The following is a 23708-nucleotide window of genomic DNA, read 5'->3' on the forward strand; positions in this document are numbered from 1 at the left end:
CTTGGTCCTTTGGGATCAGCAGAACCTTTTTTCTTTTACTGGGGTATTGGTTTTCATAACCATTTGTCCCCATAACGAGTGGTACTGGTGGTGATACTGGGAAACCGGAGTGTCTAAGGAAATTGCTTGTGAGACTTGCGGTTAGCCAGTGGGGTGAGACCAAAGTCCTCTTAGTCTGGCTGGTTTGGTTTGCCTTAGACGTGGAAAAACCCCAGCCTTGGGCTGCAACTGCCCTGTTTGAGCAATTTGTCCTGAGTTGGCACTCTCAGTTGGGTTCTGCCAGAGCCGCATTGTCACAGTGGTGTAGTCGTGCTTGGATCCACAGAACCAGGTCAATTAAGCTTTGGGTCAGAACCCCGCGCTGTCCAAATTTGAATTTCGGGATTGAGAGTTTTGTGGGTTAAAGAGCTGCTGCAATGGCTGAGCAAAGAGCATATGAGGGACTTGGCAAAAAAGCCCTGAAAGATTTGTGTTCAGAAAAGAGGATAAGCTTTAGAAAGAAAGCTACAAAAGAAGAACTGAGAAATCTGTTAATAGCCAGTGATCAGGGAGCAAAAGCACAGCCCTTACCTGAGGCTACAGAAGATGCAGAAAAAATTAGAGTGCAAAAGGCAACAAATAAACTGCAATTTGAGCATGAACAGAAGCTAGCAGATCTTCGATTGCTGGAGAAGCAGAAAATAGCGGAATTAGAGAAAGAAGCCGATCAAAGAAAGAAGGAGGCTGATGAGAGAGAAGAGAGAGCTCGTAAGGGGCGTCTAGAGCTGTTCGCTGCTGAGCAGGAGACTCACAAGATGGAACAGGAGACGGCCAGACTTCAGCTCCAAGTAATGGAAGAGCGGAGAAAGTCATCCCCTCCTGGTACTCCACTTCCACCCCGCCATGAGAAAAACTGGGAAAGGATGTGTCCCATTTACAATGATACTGAGGATACAGAGGAGTTTTTGTCTACCTTTGAACACCTTTGCAATCTGTACCAGATCCCCGAGGGTCAGCGAATGCCTGTCCTGCTGACCAGACTGACTGGAAAAGCCAGGGAGGTATTTAATGAATTGGGGGAACAAGAAGCCTTGGATTATGGGCGGTTTAAGGATTCTGTGTTAAGGCGGTTCAAGGTTACTCCAGAGTTAAGTTTAGAGAGTTTAAAATGTCTAAGGATTGTACTTTTGTAGAATGTGCTCATAAGCTGATGGGTTTTGTTAAAAAGTGGGTTATGGGAGCTAAGGCGCATGGGAGTTTTGAAAAACTGCTGGATTTAATAACTTTGGAACAGTTCTTAGACATTGTGCCTGACAATGTGAGAGCAGCTGTGTGTGACAGGGACCCTGAGTCAGTCCTACGGGCAGCAGAGATTGCGGATGCCCATATCCAAAACAGGGCTCGAGAAGGGTGTAAAACCCCGGGGAAAACTAATCACCATTCTCCCCAGTTCAAGAGGAGGGAAGGATTTAAAAGTAAACCTGACTCTTCTAAAGGAGTTCAAGGGGGCCCGGAGGGTAGGAACTCACATCCCAGGACGGAACAGGTTACATGCTATCACTGGTATGCTGGGCCACATGAGACCAGACTGCCCGACACTGAAGGGCAGCCCAAAGCCAGCAACCCCAAATGCCACAGCAAATGCTAACCCTGGTGTTATAAACTCAGAGGCAAGCCACACAGAGCCCAGCTCTATTGTCCTGTGTGCAAATGCTGTTTCTGTGGTCTCTGAAGAATTTGACCTTAAAACTCAGGTTTCCTTGCCAGGGTTGCCTGGTTCTTTAGGGGTCAGGGGTCAACTAGGAACCACTGAGCAAATGGGGGTGAGTCTGATCCCGGCCGGCTCAGCTCCAGGGGTGAAGTTCAGATCCAGGGGACCCAGGTGGCTGTGGGGAAGGTGGAGCCCTTGGGGTAACAATAATCCCAAGCCAGCACAAGAACAGTGTCACGCATGTGAGACTTTTCCTCCAAGCTCAGTTTATTTTTTAACCCAAAAGGTAAAAAAGTAGCAACTTGCTGGGAGTTAATTAACAAGCCAGGCAAAGCTCCCAGCGGCTGAGCAGGCAGGGGAAGAATCGCCCCCCCTGAGCCTTCAGCGAGACCCTGGAATCTCGTATCGGTAATAGAAGACGGAGAACTGCAGGAAGCTGGCGAGGAGCGATGGGGACCTCTCCAAGACCCTCCGGAAGCCCATGTTCTCGTACAGCTGCTGGGCCGAGTACTGAACCATGGAGGTGTTCAGCACGACCGCACTGTACCCGCGTTCCTGGGCGAAGCGGATGACCGTCCTGCAGAGCGCCTTGGCGATGCCCCGGCCCCGGCGCTCCCTCCCCACAGACATACGCTTCAGTTCCAGGGCGCACCCCCTTTCTGACGGGTCCTCGGGTAGGATGGCCCCCACCATGCCCACCACCGCCCCCTCAGCCTCTGCCACCCAGAGACAAGAGTCTGCTGCCTCCAGGTAGGTTCTCCGGATGTCCAGTAGGTTGTTGTGAAGAAACTGCTGGGCGTAATCGTTCCAGAGAGACCGGATGCAAAACCAGGCCCCAGTGAGACCGAGCAGGAGAGCCAGGAGGGAGATCAGGAGGGACTCGGAGGCTGCGAGCACCACCAGGAACAGGCCCAGGAAGTGCAGCTGGGCCTGGGGACACTTCAGCATGTAGATGAACGCAGCAGGAGTGTGCTCCATAATCCCACGTCCGAACATGGTGCGCACGGCCTCGTAGTCACCGTCCTCGTACTGCCGGAAGCAGTACGGGGCCATGGGGCCGCGCAGCCCAGGCACACTAGGGCAGACAGAGATTAAACCAGGGGAGCGGGTTGGGACATTGCTGATCCACCGGCCACTTCCCACAGTGCCCCTGGCTTCTCGCTGCACTGGGCTCCCCCCACCCTCACTGACTCCTGGCAAACACCTTCCACGCCTCCACCAACCGCCCTGCCATCTCATCACCCCCACTCCCAGCTACCTCAGCACCCACCCATCAGCCCTGCCCTGCGAGAGGAGCACCAGGAACGGGTCGGGGACGGGGGGAGACTTTCTCTCGCAGGGGCTCAGGGTAGAGGGGCTGGGGGGGCAGGACAGGGGGCTTCACTAGGTGGACACTGCCCCTTTAAATGCCAGCGCTAGCTGGCGACAGGCTGGCCGTGGGGGTTCCATGCCCCACGCTCTCAGCAGCTCCCCAGACTAACGGGCTGTGATCCCGTCTCGAAGGGGACGGCAGGTGTTTGTGGATCAGCCTCTCCCCCTCCCCCAGATCCACACCCAGAGCAGCTTGCAGTGCAGTGGTCCCGTCACCCTCCTCCCCTTGCCCAGCGCGGTACCTCCCCAGCGGGAGAAGACAGCCGCTCTGTATCCGGGGCCTTTGCCCCACGCTGCTGGGAACAAAAGACAATAACCATCGGCTGGGACCAAGCCCACAGGAAGCTCCTCGACTCCATGGGGCACTTCCAGGATTCCCTATTCCTCCTCTGCTCTTTCACCTTCCCCAGCAAGGAGCAGGGCAGGGGGCCCAGCCCTGGGATGGGAGGGGAACCCTGGGCAGCAGGAGGGGTTGGGAGACCCCAGAGGGGGCAGGTGTCAGCTGGATAGAGAGGAACGAAGGGGTGGGAGCCCCGGTGCAGGCACACAGCTCGGGGATTGTTTTAAGGCACGAACGGGCATAACCCCCCTGCACGGCCACTTCGCCAGGCCCCCCGGAGCGTTCATGGGGCGGTTTGATTTGTCTCCCCCAGCCAGTGATCACAACGAACAGAAAAACATTCGGGAAATTCTCCACGGCCTTGTCGTCGGAGTACGTGAGCCTAACCCAGCCCCCACAGGAGGCCAGCAGCCATCCCAGGCAGCTGCCGGGTGGTGAGTTGGGCCCTGACCCGGGAGCCTGGCACTGCTGGTGATGGGGGCAGGCTGCTCAGTGCCTCCCTTTGCACACCTGGCCTTGCACACTTTGGTGCGAAGCTCTGTGGATCTAACACTTCCCTGGGGAGACCCCGGACGGCCTGATTCCCAACCACGGGCTCTAACCACAGGCCCCTCGTGCTGCTCAGAAGCTCGCCTGCTCTGGGGCATGGTGAGCGACGGCTGCCCTCGGGGAAATGCTCCATGCCCGGCACAGGGGAGGCCCTGACGTGCGCCGGATCCCCTCGGTTCGGCCTGGCCCTTACACACCCAGGCACCGCGGGAAGCTCTGGAGAGGAAGTGCAGCAGTCAGTGCTCGCCCGCTTACATCTGTTCTGCTTCCTGGCTGGGCAGGACGCCTGGGTTCTCTCCCCTGCTCTCAGAACACCCTGGGCTCCAAAGCTCAGTGTAGCCGCGGCTTGGCCAGCCAGTCCCCAGGAACAGCCCCCACCTCCACGGCCCCTGCATGGGCACTGCGGGCTGGCCAGCTCAGGGCCTTGGAAGCGGTTTCAGTTCCTGCTTTTGCAGCCGAGAAGGAAACGCTCCCAGCTGCAGCCAGGAGCAAAGCCTGTTCCTAGGGTGCCCAGATGTCCCGATTTTATAGGGACAGTCCCGATTTTTGGGTCTTTTTCTTACATAGGCTCCTATTACCCCCCAACCTTGTCCCAAATTTTTCACACTTGCTGTCTGGTCACCCTACCTGGTGCTCTCCCGAGCAGCCCCTTAGCACAGGGATGGGCAAACTTTTTGACCCAAGGGCCACATCAGGGTTGCGCAACTGTACGGAGGGCCGGGTAGGGAAGGCTGTGCCTCCCAAAACAGCCTGGCCCCCACCCCCTATCTGCCCCCTCCCACTTCCTGTTCCCTGACTGCCCCCCTCAGAACCCTCAACCCATCCAACCCCCCCTGCTCCATGTCCCCTCACTGTCCTGACCCCTATCCACACCCCCGCCCCCCTGAGAGCCCCCCCATGACTCCCCACCCCCTATCCAACTGCCCTCTGGTCCTCATCTCCTGACCGTCCCACCCCAACTGCCCCCTGGGATCCCACCCCTTATCCAAACCCGCCCCCCGCTCCCTGTCCCCTGACTGCCCTCTTGAACACTATCCACACCCCCCTCCCCTGACAGGCCCCGTGGGACTCCCACTCCCAAACCTCCCTGTTCCCCATCCCCTGACCACCCCCCCAGAACTTGGCCCCATCCAACCACCCCCTTCTCCCTGACTGCCCCCCTCCGCTCCCTTACCCACCTGAGAAAGAAACGCTCCCAGCTGCAGCCAGGAGCAAAGCCTGTTCCTCTCCCGAGCAGCCCCTTAGCACCTTGGCACAGGGCCCCCCAGGCCAGCCATTGTTCTGTGGCCGTGCAAACCCCCAGGGTGCAGCGACACTCTGCAGTGCCCCCAAACCCCTCTCCCGCCTGCAGGACTCACCTGTGCAGAGACCCAGCCAGGCGCCTCCCAGCCGGAGTGAAAGCCCCCCACTTCCAGCCAGGAGCTCCAGAGCAGCGGCGATGGAACCGCTAGGTCAGGGGTCGGCAACCTTTGGCACGCGGCTCACCAGGGTAAGCACCGGGCCGGTTTGCTAACTGGCCACGTCCCCAGGTTCGGCTGATCGCGGCTCCCACTGGCCGTGGTTTGCCGTCCCAGGCCAATGGGGGTGGTGGGAAGCGGCAGGCAGCACGGCCCTCGGCCTGTGCCGCTTCCCGCTGCCCCCATTGGCCTGGAGTGGCGAACCTGCAGATGCGGCAGGTAAACAAACTGGCCTGGCCCGCCAGGGTGCTTACCCTGGTGAGCCGCGTGCCAAAGGTTGCCGACCTCTGTGCTAGCTGCCCAGAGCCGGGATGTAGCCGCCCTCCCCGGGAATCCAGCCAGCTGGCAGGGCCCAGGCTGCTTAAAGGGAAAGCAGGCTTTAGAGAGAGCCTGACGCAGGCAGCTCTGCCTGGGGGGACAGGACGGGGTCTTTGCAACAGTTCAGCTTTCCCCCGACAGCCGCACTCCAGCAATAAGCTGCTTCCCCCCCCCCCCACGCACTCCAGAGCCCCCCCCTCTAACTGCTTCCCTCCTCGCTGGCGGAAGCTCAAGCTGGTTCCTGGGCGTGGAAGCAGATTACAGCTGCGTCTCGTCGCCTTTGCATGGCACCAAACGAGCTGCTCTGTGGCTGGGAGTCCCCATCTCTGTAAGGGGATCACAGCACGACCCCCCCGCCAGCGGCCGAGGCACATTCCCTGGGGGTCAGGCCTCGGCCACTTCACGCAGCAGCTAACAGCCAGAAGCCAGGCTGTGTGGGCTAGTGGCTGGGGCAGTGGGCTAGCATGCAGGAGACCGGGGCTACCCCAGCTCTGCCCCTGACCTGCTGCGGGATGTCGGCTCAGTCCCTTCCCCTCCCTGGGCATGTTTCCCCTCAGCCCTTTGCCTGGGGCTTCTCTCTGGACTGGGAGCTGCTGGGGGCAGAGCCTGTCTGGCTGCGTGTGTGCACCACAATGGGGCAACCAGCCGCTGCGGGGGTCACACACACACAACGAATAGTGTCGGTTGCAGGTGGAACTGAGGTGGGGGTGGGTGACATTAGCAAACTGGAGTCACAGCCCTTCCCGCCCCGTCCCTCTTGCCCAGATACGGGGGATGGGCACTCAGCAAATGGAAAGAACAATGGAACCTCCCCCGGGTTATTGGCATCCCACGTGAGCTCGCTGAAGGCCAGTTGATGCGAAGCTCTGGTACCAGCTCTGCGCCGGAGAGACATCCCTGATGCTGCGGGTACTGCAGAGATGCTCCAGGCTGCGCCACGGCTGTCTGTGGGGCAGGGACATTTTATAGTGAGGGGCTGAAAGCCAGTGAAACTGTCCCCAAAGTTTTTACCTCACACCCCACTTAGTCCTGTCCGCGCCCTTCCCCCCACTCTCCCCAGAGCTGAGGCTGGGAGCAGGGCGGTGTCTCCGGGAGAGGGGTGTGTGACGTCATAACTGTAATATAATATCTCATTGACAGATGACAGGGCCAGAAAGAGTTAATTAAACTGACCTGACCCATGGCCGAAGTTTAGAGACTTGTTAGGAAGATCTGTAAATGAATAGAGCTTTGAAATGCAGCCTGTATTGTTAGAGGTAGAAGGGGAGGTGTTTGCTCAGGGCTTGAGATGTAAGTAAACAAGTCTTGTCTATTGCTATAGCTTTGATTCAAAGATCAAAAAAGGAATATTAACATGTAGGAAGACACTTGAGGGAAACAGTATTATTGTCTCTATGTCTCTTTGAAGGTTATGGTAACCTGTATCTGGACTGTTGAATGGATAAATTACCCTGTGCTAATTGCCAGGAAGTTTGGAAGAAGGAGAGTTAAGCCTATTTTTTTCTCAGGCCAAAAGGCTGATGGAAATGTATAAAAACCCTGGGACACGATCCTGCTTCATCTCAGATCTGCTTTGGGTTTCAAGAGGGGGAAAGCTTCAGCCATAAGGATTGAGGTCCCCAGTCACTGACTGGAGTCACCCTGAATATGGACATTGGACTATAACCTATGGACTATTTCTAAAAGGACTTTTGGCAACTACAAGCTCATCTCTGCTACGCATCTGAACCTCAAGAATTGAATTCAAGTCTGTCTGTAGATTGATCTTTTAACCAACACTCTCTCTCTTTTCTTTTTTAATAAATTTTAGCTTAGTTAATAAGAATTGGCTATAGTGTGCATTTTGGGTAAGATCTAAGTTATAATTGGACCTGGGTGTGTCCAGTTATATCCTTTGGGATTGGAAGAACCTTTTCTTTTATATGATGAGATCAGATTTTCAGGAATCATCATCATATCTGATGTGTGTGTCTGGACGGAGGCCTGAGGCTGGGCACGTTAAGGGAACTGCGTTGTTTGGACTTCTGAGTAACCAGTGAGGTAACACAGAGGCTGTTTGGAGCTGGTTGGTAAATCTAAGTATTGGAAGATCCACCAGCGTCTGGGGTTTCTCTGCCCCGTTTTGTTTGCAGTTCACCCTGATTGAGTGACCTCAGCTGGGTCCCACGGGCAGCGCCGTCACAATGCCGTATCAGCAGGATGCACAGAACCAGGTCAATGAAGCTCTGGGTCAGAACCCCGCGCTGTCCACATCGGAATGTTGGGATTGAGAGTTTGGTGGGTTAAAGAGCAGTTGCAATGGGTGAGCAAAGTGCATATGAGATCTTGATAAAAAAGCCCTGGAAGGTTTGTGTTCAGAAAAGGGGATAAGCTTTAGAAAGAAAGCTACAAATGAAGAACTGAGAGATCTGTTAATGGCCAGTGATCCGGAGGCAGGAGCACAGCCCTTACCTGAGGCTACAGAAGCTGCAGAAAAAGTTCGAATGCAAATGGCAGCAAATAAACTGCAACTTGAGCATGAACAGAAGCTCGCAGATCTTCGATGGCTGGAAAAGCAAAACATAGCAGAATTAGAAAGAGAAGCTGATCAAAGAAAGAGGGAGGCTGATGAGAGAGAAGAGAGAGCTTGTAAGGGGCGTCTGGAGCTGCTGGCTGCTGAGGAGAAAGCTCCCCAAATGCAACAGGACATGGTCTGACTTCAGCTCCACGTCCAAAAAGCAAGGGAAGAACAGCAGAAAGTGTATCCTCCTGAAAGTCCAGTTGATAACAATGTTGGTATGTTGTATAACGCTGAGCAATTGTCTGGGTGTAACGAAATGTACCCCAGCGCTGCCACCTTTTATGTAAATGCCGTTACTGTGAGTTCAGTAGAAGGTGACCCCATACATTGGGCCAGTGCTCTGTATGGGAGTGTTAATGAAAAAATCATAGAGCGTGTAAAAGTCAATGGTAAAAGCTGTTTAGGGCAAATTATGGCTTCTAATGTCACTCTTGTTAAAGCAGATCTTGTCAAAGAGGAAGATCACTTACCGAATCAGAGTGTGAATGTTGATGTCCTCTATGAGTTTACTGTCCGTGTGCCTTTAGCCAGAATCCACCTTGAATGGAGTGGTACAAAGCATGAAGTATTGGTGGTGTAAGGAAGTTATTGCCTAAGGATCTTTTGATTGGGGAAGATGTTAAAGCTCTGTTCAGTCCAGGTAGCCAATCACAGGAAAGGAATGATCTTAAACCTGTGTCTGTTATGGGCAATGATTTGCCTGGGGAGGGGGTCTCCAAATTGTTGTCTATGCAAGAGAGCTATTTGGCTCTGAATGAAGTTTCTGAATGTCTGTCTAATGTCTCAGAAGCAAATCTGAAATTAGATCAAGCGAAGGGAGAGGAGAATAAGAAAAGTTTGGATGAGCCTGTGACAGGTTATATCACAGAAACCCCCCTGGGAGCTGCCACCAGATGTGCAAAGACTACCTCTGCTTCTGTTTTCCCTGCCAGCTCAGGACTCCAGCACCCTGTCTTGCTGAGCCAGACACTCCTGTCTGGCTCTAACACAGATCCAGGGTCTGAATCACTTGCCCCAAAGCTGCAAGTTTACCTGAAAACAGCTCCCAGAAGTGTGCTTGTCTTTAGCACTCAGATGCCCAACTCCCAATGGGCTCTAAACCCAGATAAATCCGTTTTACCCTGTATAAAGCTTATGCAGGGCAAACCCAGAAATTGTTCGCCCTCTATGACACTGATAGAGAGATATGCACGGTTGTTTGCTCCCCCAGGTATTAATACATACTCTGAGTAAATTACTAAATAAAAAGTGATTTTATTAAATACAGACAGTAGGATTTAAGTGGTTCAAAGTAGTAACAGACAGAACAAAGTAAGTCACCAAGCAAAATAAAATAAAATGCGCAAATCTATTAGGGTTACCATACGTCCTCTTTTTCCCGGACATGTCCGGCTTTTCAGCACTCAAACCCCCGTCTGGGGGGAATTGCCAAAAAGCCGAACATGTCTGGGAAAATGCCGGCTGGGCACTTCCGTTTCCGCGGCGGCTCTGCTCCTCCCCTGACTCTTCGGCTCTGTTTAAGAGCCGATCTGCCCGAGTACTATGGGCTTCAGGCAGCCCCCTTGCTCCAGACCCCAGCCGCCGGCCGGGCACTTCCCCTCCCGGGCTCCGGTGGCGCAGGGTCCGGAGGCAAGGGGGCTGCCCAAAGCCAAAGCGCTACCGGCTTCACGGTTTGCCGGGCAGCCTCCAGACCCTGCGCCCCCGGCTGGGCGCTTCCCCTCCCGGGCTTCAGCTGCGCTGGGGAAGCGCCGGCCGGGGGAACAGGGTCTGGGGGCTGCCCGGCAAACCATGAAGCCGGTAGCGCTTGGGCAGCCCTTTCCGCTTGGCTGGGAGTGGGAGGGAGGAGCGGTCGGAGTTAGGGTGGGGAAGGGGCGGAGTTGGGGCGGGGCTGGGGTGGGGAAATGGGCGGGGCCAGGGCCCGTGGAGGGTCCTCTTTTTTTATTTGTTAGATATGATAACCCTAAATCTATGTCTAATCAAACTGAATACAGATAATTTCCTCACCAGTTTCAGAGTGCTCCCTTTTGTTGTCAGATGCTACCGGTGTGGTGCTCTGCTTTCTCCTGTTGATATCACTCGGCTGCGTGCGTGTGTTCCCTCTGTGTGCTGTCCCAGCTCTGCGCAGATAGCTGACGCAGCAAACCCGACGAGAACCCCCAATAACCACAGAGTCTAGTAAGATGCAAAGTCACGTCGACTAGGTTTATTGTGATCTCGGACACAATTGCAGTTCCCCGTAGATTACTTAGTCTACCGGGCATACTACGAGAAAGTGCCTCTTGGCAAGGACCCGGCTCAGTGGAGGGACTTTCCACTGCCCCCGTGGCCGGACAAAGACACCACCCCAGGGATACATTCTTATACACAGGTACAAACAAGTTACACATCACTCCTGACGTATTAAGGTGCAACCCCTCTACGTAGCAAGGTACAACCCCTCTACGTAGCAAGGTGCCGCCTCTCACCTTGTACACGTTGGTTCGATCAAAACAACTCTATCCATCATTTTACCCTTTTGCCCCTGTCATTGGGATGGGTCGGCTTGTTCCTTGAGTGTGGAATGTACAAGTATGCGAATGTTCTGATATCTGGTGTTCAGTACTATTTAAGTATGTCTCTTTTTGCAGCATCAGCCCTTTCCTTGCCAGCTTCTGTGAGCAGGGCCTGCCTCTGGCTCACAGCTTAACTTTGCTTTATGTTAGCAAAGTCTTGACCATTACTTTAGTTCAGGCCTTAGGCCTCATACCAGGCCTCTGATACCAAGGTTTATATCTCAGGGCCTCCTCTTACTACATTCCCCCACTTTTTGTCTTTTTATGGGGAGGATGTTTACCCATCGTCCCGGAAAAGCATAATGCATGGACTGAGGATAACCCAGTGGGCTAAACACTGTTATGTGGCTACTGAGGAATGTAGTATTATGATTGAGCCTCAGAGGCTGTGACATTATTGATATAATCTGGGACCATATAGATCATTGTTGCAACCAAGGTCCTGTAGTGGCACCCAAATCTTGTATAAAGGGGATCAATGGGGTGTCTAAGACAAGATTATGGTTTACTGGTTATGATTATGCTGTCTATATGTGTGTATCACTTTTGTAGTTGAAGTTATGAATATTGGCTCTATACTGTCTGTATTTCAAACTTATGCTATGCTGCTGGGTGACATCCCAGACAAACTGGTGTTAGCTCTGCCTAGCCTGCTTGATGGCCCATTAAGGACCATCAGCTATACAATGGACCCATTGAGAGAAGGCAGATACGCCTTGTAACTCAGCAAAGTATGCAGGGACTGGCCCATGTGACTCCAGACTCCATTTTGCTGTAATTTTCCACAGTAAGAACAAAGAGGTGTTCTTACACCTGGAAAAGACTAAATAAGGCTGATGCCTCATCTCCATCTTGTCTTCAATCCTGCTTCTTACCTCTGGAGGAACTTTGCTACAAACTGAAGCTTTGAACAAAGGACTGAGGACCCATCCCAGCGGGGGATGTATTCCAGAGACTTGATTTGAACCTGCAGTTTATTCCATCGCCGCTGCAAGCCTGAACCAAGAACTTTGCCATTACTGTATGTAATTGATTCCATTTAACCAATTCTAACTCTCATCTCTATCTTTTTCCTTTTATGAATAAACCTTTAGATTTTAGATTCTAAAGGATTGGCAACAGCGTGATTTGTGGGTAAGATCTGATTTGTATATTGACCTGGGTCTGGGGCTTGGTCCTTTGGGATCAGGAGAACCTTTTTCTTTTACTGGGGTATTGGTTTTCATAACCATTTGTCCCCATAACGAGTGGTACTGGTGGTAATACTGGGAAACTGGAGTGTCTAAGGAGATTGCTTGTGAGACTTGCAGTTAGCCAGTGGGGTGAGACTGAAGTCCTCTTAGTCTGGCTGGTTTGGTTTGCCTTAGAGGTGGAAAAAACCCCAGCCTTGGGCTGTAACTGCCCTATTTGAGCAATTTGTCCTGAGTTGGCACTCTCAGTTGAGTTCCACCAGAACCGCATTGTCACAGTGGCGTAGTCGTGCTTGGATCCACAGAACCAGGTCAATTAAGCTTTGGATCAGAACCCCACATTATCCAAATTTGAATTTTGGGATTGAGAGTTTGGTTGGTTAAAGAGCAGTTGCAATGGGTGAGCAAAGAGCATATGAGGGCCTTGATAAAAAAGCCCTGAAAGATTTGTGTTCAGAAAAGGGGATGAGCTTTAGAAAGAAAGCCACAAATCAAGAACTGAGAGATCTGTTAATGGCCAGTGATCAGAAGGCAGAAATTCGATTGCAGGAACTAGAAGCTGAGGCAAAAGTGGAAAGATTTCAGCTCCATGTCAAAAAAGCAAGGGAAGAAAAGCAGAAAGTGTATCCTCTTGAAAGTCCGGTTTATAACAATGTTGGTATGTTGTATAACTCTGAGCAGTTGTCTGGGTGTAACCAAATGTACCCCAATTCTGCCACCTTTTATGTAAATGCTTTTACTGTGTGTTCAGTAAAGGGTGACTCCATAACTTGTGCCAATGCTCTGTATGGGAGTGGTAATGAAAAATTCACAGAGAATGTAAAAGTCAATGGTAAAAGCTGTGTAGGGCAAATTATGGCTTCTAACATCACTCTTGTTTAAGCAGATCTTGTCAAAGAGGAAGATTATTTACCAAATCAGAGTGTGAATGTTGATGTCCTCTATGAGTTTACTGTCCGTGTGCCTTTAGCCAGAATCCACCTTGAATGGAATGGTGCTAAGCATGAAGTTATAGCTGGGGTAAGGAAGTTATTGCCTAAGGATCTTTTGATTGGGGAAAATGTTAAAGCTTTGTTCAGTCCAGGTAGCCAATCACAGGACAGGAATGATCTTAAACCTGTGTCTATGGTGGGCAATGATTTGCCTGGGGAGGGTTGCTCCAAAGGTTTGTCTGAGAAGAGCTATTTGTCGGTAAATGAAGTTTCTGAATGTCGGTCTAGTGTCTCAGAAGTGAATCTGGAGTTAAATCAAGAGCAGCAAAATCTTATTGGGGAGGAAAATGTTTCTCTGGAGCAGACTAAAGAGGATGGTCAGGTGGAAGCCCTAACTGAGGAAGGAAAGGGTGGATTTTTGATGGGTGATGCTTTGGTGGCTAGTACAGCTTGTAAAAGTGAATCTGAAAAGGGTAACTGTGATTTGCTGGCAGTGGCTCAGTGTAGTAAGAAGAGCAGTTTATCTGCTGGGAGTGGCAAGGTGCCTGGTAAGGAAGCTGCCCCACTCCCCCAGTCTTTGTCTGTAGTCAGCCCTGTGTGCTGGGACAAAGGAGAGGAAGGCAGGAAAAGTTTGGAGGAGCCAAGGCAGCCTTGTGAGCTGATGGCTTTGTCTAGTCAGCAGTTTGGGAAGGCAGGGATAGTGGAAGATGAATGTCCCTATACCTTACCTGTTTCCTGTGTGGAGAATAGTGACAGTGAAGGAAATGTGCCTGTGTCTGTCAGGGGTATTGACTTGCCTATGGAGGAAGCTACCTCAGTCTCCAAGCAGTTGTCTGTGAACAGCCCTGTGTGCTGGGACAAGGGAAATGAAATCCCGAGCTATGTGTCTGGTAAAAAAGGTGTCTCCAGCTCTTCTTTGTCTGTGGAGCAGACAGAAGGTGCCTTTCGGCCTGTGATGGTTGAGGTTAGTGCAGTTGTCTCAAAGTTGGTTCTGAATTCAACTAAACCCAGGAAGGGAATGGTCCTAAGTCTGTGTCTGCTGGGGAGAATGGCACTGTAACTAAGTTGCATACAGTTAGTGTCTTAGCAAAATCCCAGAGACCAGACAATTCTGGTGCTTGTATTTTGCCTATTGCTAGTGTGTGGTTGGTAAAGGGTGTAGCAACACTGTCTAATCAGGGTAATACCCTAGCTGGGGCACACGGAGAACATGCAGGTGATTTGGTTGTGTTACCTACTGATGGTGTGGAAACTTGTAGCAAGAAGGAAAGGATTCCTAAACTTGTGTGTGGCAAAGGAAAGGGAAATGTTTCTAACCTTTCATCTAGGAAGTCTATGGGTTTGCCTGAAAGGGGATTGTGTAGAAATCTGCCTGATGGGCCAAAGGAGATCCTGGATGTAAGTAAGACCCAGAAAAAGTCTGTTGTTGCTCAGGAAAGTGTTCCTTTAGAGCAAGCCCTAAGTGAAGAGGGTAAGGGCAGAATTTCTGTGAGGGGTGATTTGCTGCTTAAAAAAGCTCCTGGGGAAAGGAATCCTCATGGTAATTTGTGCAAGCAGTTCCCTGCAAATGAAGGGTGTGAGAGTAATTTAATCAAGGAAGTTTCAGTTCCTAACAGCCAGAAAAAGACGGTTACTCACCGTTGTAACTGTTGTTCTTCGAGATGTGTTGCTCATATCCATTCCATTAGGTGTGCGCGCGCCGCGTGCACGATCGTCGGAAAATTTTCTACCCTAGCAACACCGGCGGGTCGGCTGTGGAGCCCCCTAGAGTGGCGCCTTCATGGCGCTGAATATATACCCCAGCCGACCCGGCGCCCCCTCAGTTCCTTCTTGCCGGCTACTCCGACAGTGGGGACGGAGGGCGGGTTTGGAATGGATATGAGCAACACATCTCGAAGAACAACAGTTACAACGGTGAGTAACCGTCTTTTCTTCTTCGAGTGCTTGCTCATATCCATTCCATTAGGTGACTCCCAAGCCCAACTTAGGTGGTGGGGTCGGAGTGAGACATTGCTGTGTGCAAAACCGCTGATCCGAAGGCAGCATCGTCCCTGGACTGCTGCACTAGTGCATAGTGAGCTGTAAACGTGTGGACTGATGACCAAACCGCAGCCCTACAAATGTCCTGGATCGGAACTTGCGCCAGGAAAGCAGTCGAGGAAGCTTGGGCCCTCGTGGAGTGAGCGGTGAGGTGTGGTGCTGAGACACCTGCCAGGTCGTAGCAAGTCCGGATACAAGACGTAATCCAGGAGGATAGGCGTTGTGAGGAGACCGGTGAGCCTTTCATTCGGTCGGCCACTGCAACGAAGAGTTGCGTCGTCTTTCTAAAGTGCCTTGTGCGGTCAATATAGAAGGCCAGGGCCCTGCGTACGTCCAGAGAATGCAAACGTTGATCCTGGCGAGTAGCATGTGGTTTATGATGAAAGACCGGGAGAAATATATCCTGGTTGATATGAAAAGGAGAAACCACCTTAGGGAGAAAGGCAGGATGTGGACGAAGCTGCACTTTATCCTTATGGAAAACTGTGTAAGGGGGCTCGGATGTAAGCGCCCTGAGTTCAGAAACGCGCCTTGCTGAGGTGATGGCTACGAGGAAGGCTGTCTTCCAGGATAGGTACAAAAGTGAACAGGTGGCCAGTGGCTCGAATGGAGGACCTGTGAGCTTGGAGAGAACCAGGTTGAGGTCCCACGTCGGAACGGGCTGACGTTGTTGTGGGTACATCCGGTCTAAGCCCTTGAGGAATCTAACAACCATCGGGTTAGAGAATACCGAGGACGCGAGTTCCCCTGGGTGAAAGGCTGATATAGCGGCTAGATGAACTCTAATTGAAGATATCGCCAACCCCTGCTGTTTTAGGGAGAGGAGATATTCCAATATGAGAGGAATAGGTGCCTGTAACGGGGACGTGGCTCGTTGTTCGCACCAACAGGAGAACCGCTTCCACTTGGCCAAGTATGTGGTCCGTGTTGAGGGCTTCCTACTGCTCAGCAGAATCTGTTGGACAGAGTGCGAGCATTGTTGCTCTGCCTGGGTGAACCATGGAGCAGCCACGCCGTGAGGTGGAGTGATTGCAGGTCGGGGTGACGCAGCCGGCCGTGGTCCTGAGAGATGAGATCCGGACATAATGGAAGCGGGATCGGTGTCTGAACCGAGAGTTCCAACAGTGTGGTGTACCAATGTTGTCTCGGCCACGCTGGAGCGACCAGAATTACCTGTGCCTGGTCTCTGCGCAATTTGAGCAGTACCTTGTGGACCAGAGGAAACGGAGGGAAGGCATAAAACAGGTGGTCTTTCCAGGGAAGGAGAAACGCATCCGAGAGGGAGCCCGGAGCTCGACCTTGCAGGGAGCAGAACACGTGGCACTTCCTGTTGTCTCGAGATGCAAACAGGTCTATCTGGGGAAACCCCCACTTCTGGAAGACGGAATGTATGATGTCCGGACGGATAGACCACTCGTGCGTCTGAAAGGACCTGCTGAGTCGGTCCGCTAAAGTGTTCTGGACTCCAGGGAGGAACGATGCCGTGAGATGGATTGAGTGGGCGATGCAGAAGTCCCACAGGCGAATGGCCTCTTGGCATAGAATTGACGAACGTGCTCCTCCTTGCTTGTTGATGTAAAACATGGCCGTGGTGTTGTCGATGAGAACTAACACACAGCGGCCACGTAGGAGATTGAGAAATGCCTGGCACGCCAGGCGCACCGCCATCAGTTCCCGAACATTGATGTGCAGGGCTAGCTGGGGTGCAGTCCACAGGCCCTGGGTATGGTGTTCGTTGAGATGGGCGCCCCAACCCAGAGATGAAGCGTCTGTGACCAGGTGCAGAGAGGGTTGTGGGGCGTGAAATGGCATCCCCTCGCAAACCACATTGCGATCTAGCCACCAGGTGAGGGAGGTCAGGACCGAGTTCGGGACCGTGACCACCATGTTCAGGCTGTCCCGATGTGGGCGGTATATTGATGACACCCAGGTCTGGAGTGGGCGAAGCCGAAGTCTGGCATGCCTGGTTACATACGTGCAGGAAGCCATGTGACCCAGCAGGGTAAGGCACGACCTCACCGTGGTAGTTGGGAAGGCCTTGAGTCCTTGAATGAGGCTCGTGATGGTGCCAAAGTGGTTGTCTGGCAGGATGGCTTGTGCACGTCTGGAGTCTAGGACTGCGCCGATGAATTCTATTCTCTGGGTAGGTTCTAGAGTGGATTTGTCCTTGTTGAGTAGGATGCCCAACTCGTTGAATGTGTGCACTATTATGTGGACGTGAGCTCGAACTTGCTCTTTGGTGCGACCGCGTACCAGCCAGTCGTCTAGGTACGGGAACACCTGTATCCCTTGCCGACGAAGGTACGCTGCCACGACAGCCATACATTTCGTGAACACTCTTGGGGCCGAGGATAGGCCGAAGGGAAGGACTGCAAATTGGTAGTGCACCTTGCTTACCACGAATCGCAGGAAGCGTCTGTGAGGCGGGTAAATTGCAATAGGAAAGTATGCGTCTTTCATGTCGAGGGCGGCGAACCAGTCTCCAGGATCGAGGGAAGGGATAATGGCCCCCAAAGAGACCATGCAGAACTTCAACTTCACTACGAATTTGTTGAGTCCGCGCAAGTCCAAGATGGGTCGCAGACCTCCTTTGGACTTGGGAATGAGGAAGTAACGGGAATAAAATCCCCTGCCCCTTAACTCTACTGGAACCTCCTCTATGGCCCCCATAGCAAGGAGCATGGAAACCTCCTGTATAAGAAGTTGCTCGTGAGAAGGGTCCCTGAAGAGGGACGGGGAAGGGGGGGAGGAGGGGGGGATTGAAGAAAACTGGATAGCGTATCCCCTCTCCACCGTGCGAAGGACCCAACGGTCCGAAGTTATAAGGGACCAAACACGGTGGAAGTGGGAGAGGCGATCCCGAAAGGAGGGGGCTGGATCCTGGGGGATGACTGGGGCGCCGTCCTCGACCGCACCTTCAAAAGTTCTGCCTGGGGCCTGCGGGTGGTCTTGGTGGCCCTTGGTTCTGACCGGGTTGAGGGCTGGTCCACCTTCGTCTACCACCTCACCCGCGCCTCCGGGCCGAGTCCTGTCTCTGACGAGGTGGGGGGGGGGGGTAGAAGCGCTGAGGCTGAGGCCTAAATGGCCTGCGCTGAGGGCCCGCAACATGCATCCCCAGGGAACGCATGATTGTCCTGGAGTCCTTGAGGCTCTGCAGGCGAGAGTCCGTCTTCTCCGAGAACAACCCCTGTCCTTCGAAGGGCAGATCCTGCAGGGTTTGCTGCAGTTCCTGAGGCAAACCCGAAACCTGGAGCCAGGAGATCCTCCGCATAGCGATACCTGAGGCCAGGGTTCTCGCAGCAGAGTCCGCTATGTCCAAGGAGGCCTGTAAGGAGGTCCGAGCCACCTTCTTACCCTCCTCCACCAAGGCCCCAAACTCCTCCCTGGACTCTTGGGGAACCAATTCCTTGAACTTCCCCATAGAGTTCCAGGAGTTAAAGTTGTAGCGGCTCAAGAGCGCCTGCTGGTTAGCCGCTCTAAGTTGCAGCCCTCCGGCTGAATAAACTTTACGGCCAAACAAATCGAGGCGCTTAGCCTCCTTCGATTTGGGCGCTGCGGCCTGTTGACCGTGGCGCTCCCTTGCATTCACTGATGCCACCACCAGTGAACACGGCTGGGGGTGGGTATACAAGTACTCGTAGTCTTTGGAGGGGACAAAGTATTTCCTTTCCACCCCTCTCGCTGTGGGTGGGATAGAGGCAGGAGTTTGCCATATCGTACTTGCATTCGCCTGGATCGTGCGGATCAGGGGTAACGCCACTCTCGATGGGGCATCCGCCGCGAGGATATTTACGATGGGGTCCTGCACCTCCACTATCTCCTCCGCCTGCAGGTCCATATTACAGGCCACCCTACGTAGGAGGTCCTGGTGAGCCCGAAGATCTATTGGGGGTGGACCTGTGCACGATGTGCCCGCCACTGCCTCATCCGGAGAGGAAGAGGAAGATGCCTCCGGTGGTAAAGGATCCAAGGGAGGGTCCTGGTCTCCCTGCTCCTGGGCCGGAGCATCACCTGCGCTTGGGTCCAGGACGTCAGGTGGTGCGGACACGGAAGCCTCCATGCCCCCTGGCGGAGGCCGAGAGATGGTGGACTCCGGGGCCCTTCTAACGGAGTGGCCCAAGCGAGAGGTCGAAGCTATTGGAGCCCCTTGCGCCTGATGGTACGCCCACGGGGTCCAGAACGACCAGTGAGATGGGCCCTGAGCAGGGTCCTCTGCTACCTCCTGCCAATGGCCTATGTCCTGCTCCTCGGCTTGCCCCTGAGGGGGGTATGCCGATCTCGATAAGTCCTCAGAGGAGCGAGACACCGATCTCGATGGCCATGGCGGTGCCGAGTGCGCCGAGACAAATCCCGTGGGCTGCGGTGCCGCACGGTGCCGGTCCGGAGATGTTCTATCTCCACGCGGTGCCGGCGATCGGTGCCGGGACCGCGACCGGTGCCGATGACCTCGCCGGTGCCGGGAGTCGGATCTGGACCTCGACAATGACCTGGAGTAGGCCCGGTGCCGGGAGCGGCCTCTCGACGTCGAGCGTCGATCGTAGCGGTGCCGAGAACTACGTCTCGATGTTGATCGGTGCCGACGATCATAGCGGTGCCGAGACGTAGAGCGGTGCCGCGACGAAGATCTTGGCCGCGAGTACGACCGGTGCCGAGGTGATATCCGGCGCCGGGACTGCAAGCGGCGTGGGGACCTGCTTCGGGACCTGGACCGGTGCCATGGTTCCAGCCCTTGCGATGGAGGGCGCATCAAGGCAGGTTTCCCCCTGGATTGGACCGGACGAGTCAACGGTGCCGGCGGTGCCGGTGGTTGGGGCGGTGCCGGCTCCGTGAGAGCGATCAAGTCTCTCGCCGTCGCGAAGGTCTCTGGGGTCGACGGGAGGCACTGTATCACTGCCGGTCTCGGTGGAGACCCTATCTGCACCGGACTCAACGGCCTCGGAGCCGGAGTCGACGGTGCTGGAGGCACCTGTTTCCGGTGCTCCACAGGCGGACGCGGCTCTACCCCCGGCACTGGGGGAGCCGGCGTCTTCGGCACGGAGGTCCCCGTCTTATGGGCTTTTTTATGTCCCGGGGATAATGACCGGCGCCGAGGCACTTGCTGTGCTTGCGGTGCCGACGAGGTCCGGTGCCGTGGAGGCTTGTCCGACGCCACTCGCGTGGTCGGAATAGTCGGTGCCGCCGGGGCACTGCGCACCGAGGTGCCAGGTGCCGGGGCCTGACGCGCTGATGGAGCGTCCGGGGTAAGTGCCACCTCCATAAGGAGTTGCCGGAGCCGAAAGTCCCGCTCCTTCTTGGTCCTTGGTCTGAAGGCCTTACAGATCTTGCACTTATCTGTTTGATGGGACTCTCCCAGGCACTTCAGACAGGAGTCGTGCGGGTCGCTCGTTGGCATAGGCTTAGCGCAGGAGGCGCACTGCTTGAAGCCGGGAGCCTTGGGCATGAGCCCGGCCACGCGGCCGGGGGAAAAAGGGGGAGAACAACCCCCTTAATCCCCTTGAACTATATAACAACTAGTAACAAGTGAAGAAACCAACTATTTAACTATAAACAACTAGAACTATAACTATAACTATAACTGTGAATGACTAAATAAGCTAGGGAGAGTGGAGAACAGCTATGCCACGCTCCACAGTTCCAACGACCGTCAGGGGCGGTAAGAAGGAACTGAGGGGGCGCCGGGTCGGCTGGGGTATATATTCAGCGCCATGAAGGCGCCACTCTAGGGGGTTCCACAGCCGACCCGCCGGTGTTGCTAGGGTAGAAAATTTTCCGACGATCGTGCACGCGGCGCGCGCACACCTAATGAAATGGATATGAGCAAGCACTCGAAGAAGAATTTTCTGTTGTGAATGGATCCACTGACTTTCCTTTCGAAAGATCCAGTGTGGGTAGCTTTGAGAAGGTCTCAGATGGAGTAAGAGCTGTTAAGAAAGTTGAGCAGCCCTATAACCGAGTGGCTGTGTGTGGCCAGCTTGTTGGGAAGACAATGGTGTTGGAACAGGAATGTCTCCATTCTAATTCTTTAAGTGAGCAGTCTGTGCTTCAGGGTCTGAGGACAGATTTGGTTACTGGTGTTTCAAAGCAGAACAGTTTTATGGCTAAATGCTTGAGGATGCAGGGGAGAGCAAGCAAACTCTCACCCTCAGACTCTTTGGATTTGTGTGGTATCTCTTTAAGACAGAGTCCAGCCTTGGAAATGATAACAGTTAAGGATATGAAAACTGGTGGACTGGCTTCTGTCTGTGGTAATGCAAATTACTTGTCTGGCTGGGAGGGGAAGGACTTGCTAATAGCTGTTAGCACAGAGAGCCCACCCCATCAGCCAGTAAATTCTGTTAAGCAAGAAAAATCAGGGTGTGATCCTGCAGGACAAGGAGGAAAGAGAAAACTGAATTTTGCAAAGGAAAGCCACAGGTTAACCCTAAAATGCCCAAACTCCAATGGTATTGAGCCAAAGGTGTGGCATGACAACCATGATTGTAGATGGACACTTGCAATGGATTTGTTGTTAATGCTAATGGTAATTTTGTAACTGATGTGTTGCTATTACCAAGAACTGTAAGAATGTACAATGTTCCTAATCTGTTGGAAAATCCCTTGAACATGTTAAAAGGAATACATGAGAACACACTTTATGTTAAAAGGCCTTGCTATACTAATGTTTCACAGTTGATGCCTGTAAACAGTATTGGAACTTTTCACAGGAGAAAAGACATTCCAGACCTAATGTACTGTATGAGAAGGGAAACTAACGCACACTACCATATTGCCTTCATGGCTAAATGCCAAGATTCCTGTACTATGAACATCATTAATACCTGCATTTATTTGATGTTAATTGGGTTCCAAACATTTGCCCGAGCTTGTATGGATAAAGTAGCTGTTTTCTTTAGCTCTTGGCAAGGTCACATGAGACATACAGGAACCATGCTGCAAGAGCAGATCCAATCCACTATTGTTCTAACCAAGTTTTACCTTGTTTGTAAAGAGGTTCAATCATGTTGTTGAACACAATTTTGATAAACCATTTTGGTTGTTCTTTAGCCAGCTAAGCCATAGTGCCTAACCCCGATACTAGCCATAGTGAGATAAACCCAAGGATGGGGAGCTCTTGGGATGCAGTCAGTGATGTTTGTGTCATCCCTTCCTGCATCAATTTTGCGTTGGGGGTGTGACGTTATTGATATAATCTGGGACCATATAGATCATTGTTGCAACCAAGGTCCTGTAGTGGCACGCAAATCTTGTATAAAGGGGGTCAAATGGGGTGTCTAAGACAAGGTTATGGTTTACTGGTTATGATTATGCTGTCTATATGTGTGTATCACTTTTGTAGTTGAAGTTATGAATATTGGCTCTATACTGTCTGTATTTCAAACTTATGCTATGCTGCTGGGTGACATCCCAGACAAACTGGTGTTAGCTCTGCCTAGCCTGCTTGATGGCCCATTAAGGACCATCAGCTATACAATGGACCCATTGAGAGAAGGCAGATACGCCTTGTAACTCAGCAAAGTATGCAGGGACTGGCCCATGTGACTCCAGACTCCATTTTGCTGTAATTTTTCACAGTAAGAACAAAGAGGTGTTCTTACACCTGGAAAAGACTATATAAGGCTGATGCCTCATCTCCATCTTGTCTTCAATCCTGCTTCATACCTCTGGAGGAACTTTGCTACAAGCTGAAGCTTTGAACAAAGGACTAAGGACCCATCCCAGCGGGGGATGTATTCCAGAGACTTGATTTGAACCTGCAGTTTATTCCATCGCTGCTGCAAGCCTGAACCAAGAACTTTGCCATTACTGTATGTAATTGATTCCATTTAACCAATTCTAACTCTCATCTCTATCTTTTTCCTTTTATGAATAAACCTTTAGATTTTAGATTCTAAAGGATTGGCAACAGCGTGATTTGTGGGTAAGATCTGATTTGTATATTGACCTGGGTCTGGGGCTTGGTCCTTTGGGATCAGGAGAACCTTTTTCTTTTACTGGGGTATTGGTTTTCATAACCATTTGTCCCCATAACGAGTGGTACTGGTGGTAATACTGGGAAACTGGAGTGTCTAAGGAGATTGCTTGTGAGACTTGCGGTTAGCCAGTGGGGTGAGACCGAAGTCCTCTTAGTCTGGCTGGTTTGGTTTGCCTTAGAGGTGGAAAAAACCCCAGCCTTGGGCTGTAACTGCCCTATTTGAGCAATTTGTCCTGAGTTGGCACTCTCAGTTGGGTTCCGCCAGAACCGCATTGTCACAGAGGCACTCCCAAATTATTAATATATATGAATTATATGGATATGGCATATATATTTGTAGTGTGTACGGGCATATATGTATAGTATGTATGTGTACATATGACACCACCTTATATTCAAGCATAACCATGTTTTTCCAGTCTGGTATTGTACTCTGGTCTTTTTACTCTGGTAACACAGATAGAAACACACTCCTATTAGGGCAATTCCAGTTATCACCTGTTTCATCATTAGTAGTAGGCTGAGTGTTTTGAAATACTGGATAGGGATTGTGATGGTGTGTCCCACAGAGCTATGTATATGAGAAGAAAAACAGAAATTTGGAGTAGTGACACTACCATTGAGGCCTTTATATATAAATATATTGTAATTAGTTACTACCCAGTACTGTCCATTCATGTTATAGGTTACCCTTACTGCTAGTTGTCACCCTCTGGTTAGCTTCACTGGGCAGGAAA

The 23708-nt window shown here is 52.4% G+C and overlaps 2 protein-coding genes across 4 annotated transcripts in view; both read right to left on the minus strand.

Moving 5' to 3' along the window:
• The window catches only part of LOC135984057 (N-acetyltransferase 8-like), a 436601-nt gene that overhangs the window by 165486 nt on the left and 247407 nt on the right, over nt 1–23708 (minus strand). The window lies entirely within an intron of this gene.
• LOC135984052 (N-acetyltransferase family 8 member 3-like) lies at nt 1937–14576 on the minus strand. Of its 3 annotated transcripts, none has more exons than XM_065598435.1 (3): nt 12941–14576; nt 8177–8271; nt 1937–2765 (listed from the first exon to the last, which is right to left on the minus strand). In XM_065598435.1, exons 2-3 carry the CDS (start codon nt 8242–8244, stop codon nt 2072–2074), a joined length of 762 nt encoding a protein of 253 aa, XP_065454507.1. In that variant the 5' UTR covers nt 8245–8271; nt 12941–14576; the 3' UTR covers nt 1937–2071. The 3 variants fall into 3 exon arrangements, with proteins under 3 accessions (XP_065454507.1, XP_065454506.1, XP_065454508.1); XM_065598434.1 differs by lacking the exon at nt 12941–14576 and adding an exon at nt 10290–11241; XM_065598436.1 differs by lacking the exons at nt 8177–8271; nt 12941–14576 and adding an exon at nt 10290–11265.

Source organism: Chrysemys picta, chromosome 5 (assembly GCF_011386835.1).
Source record: "Chrysemys picta bellii isolate R12L10 chromosome 5, ASM1138683v2, whole genome shotgun sequence".
NCBI lineage: Eukaryota > Metazoa > Chordata > Testudines > Emydidae > Chrysemys > Chrysemys picta.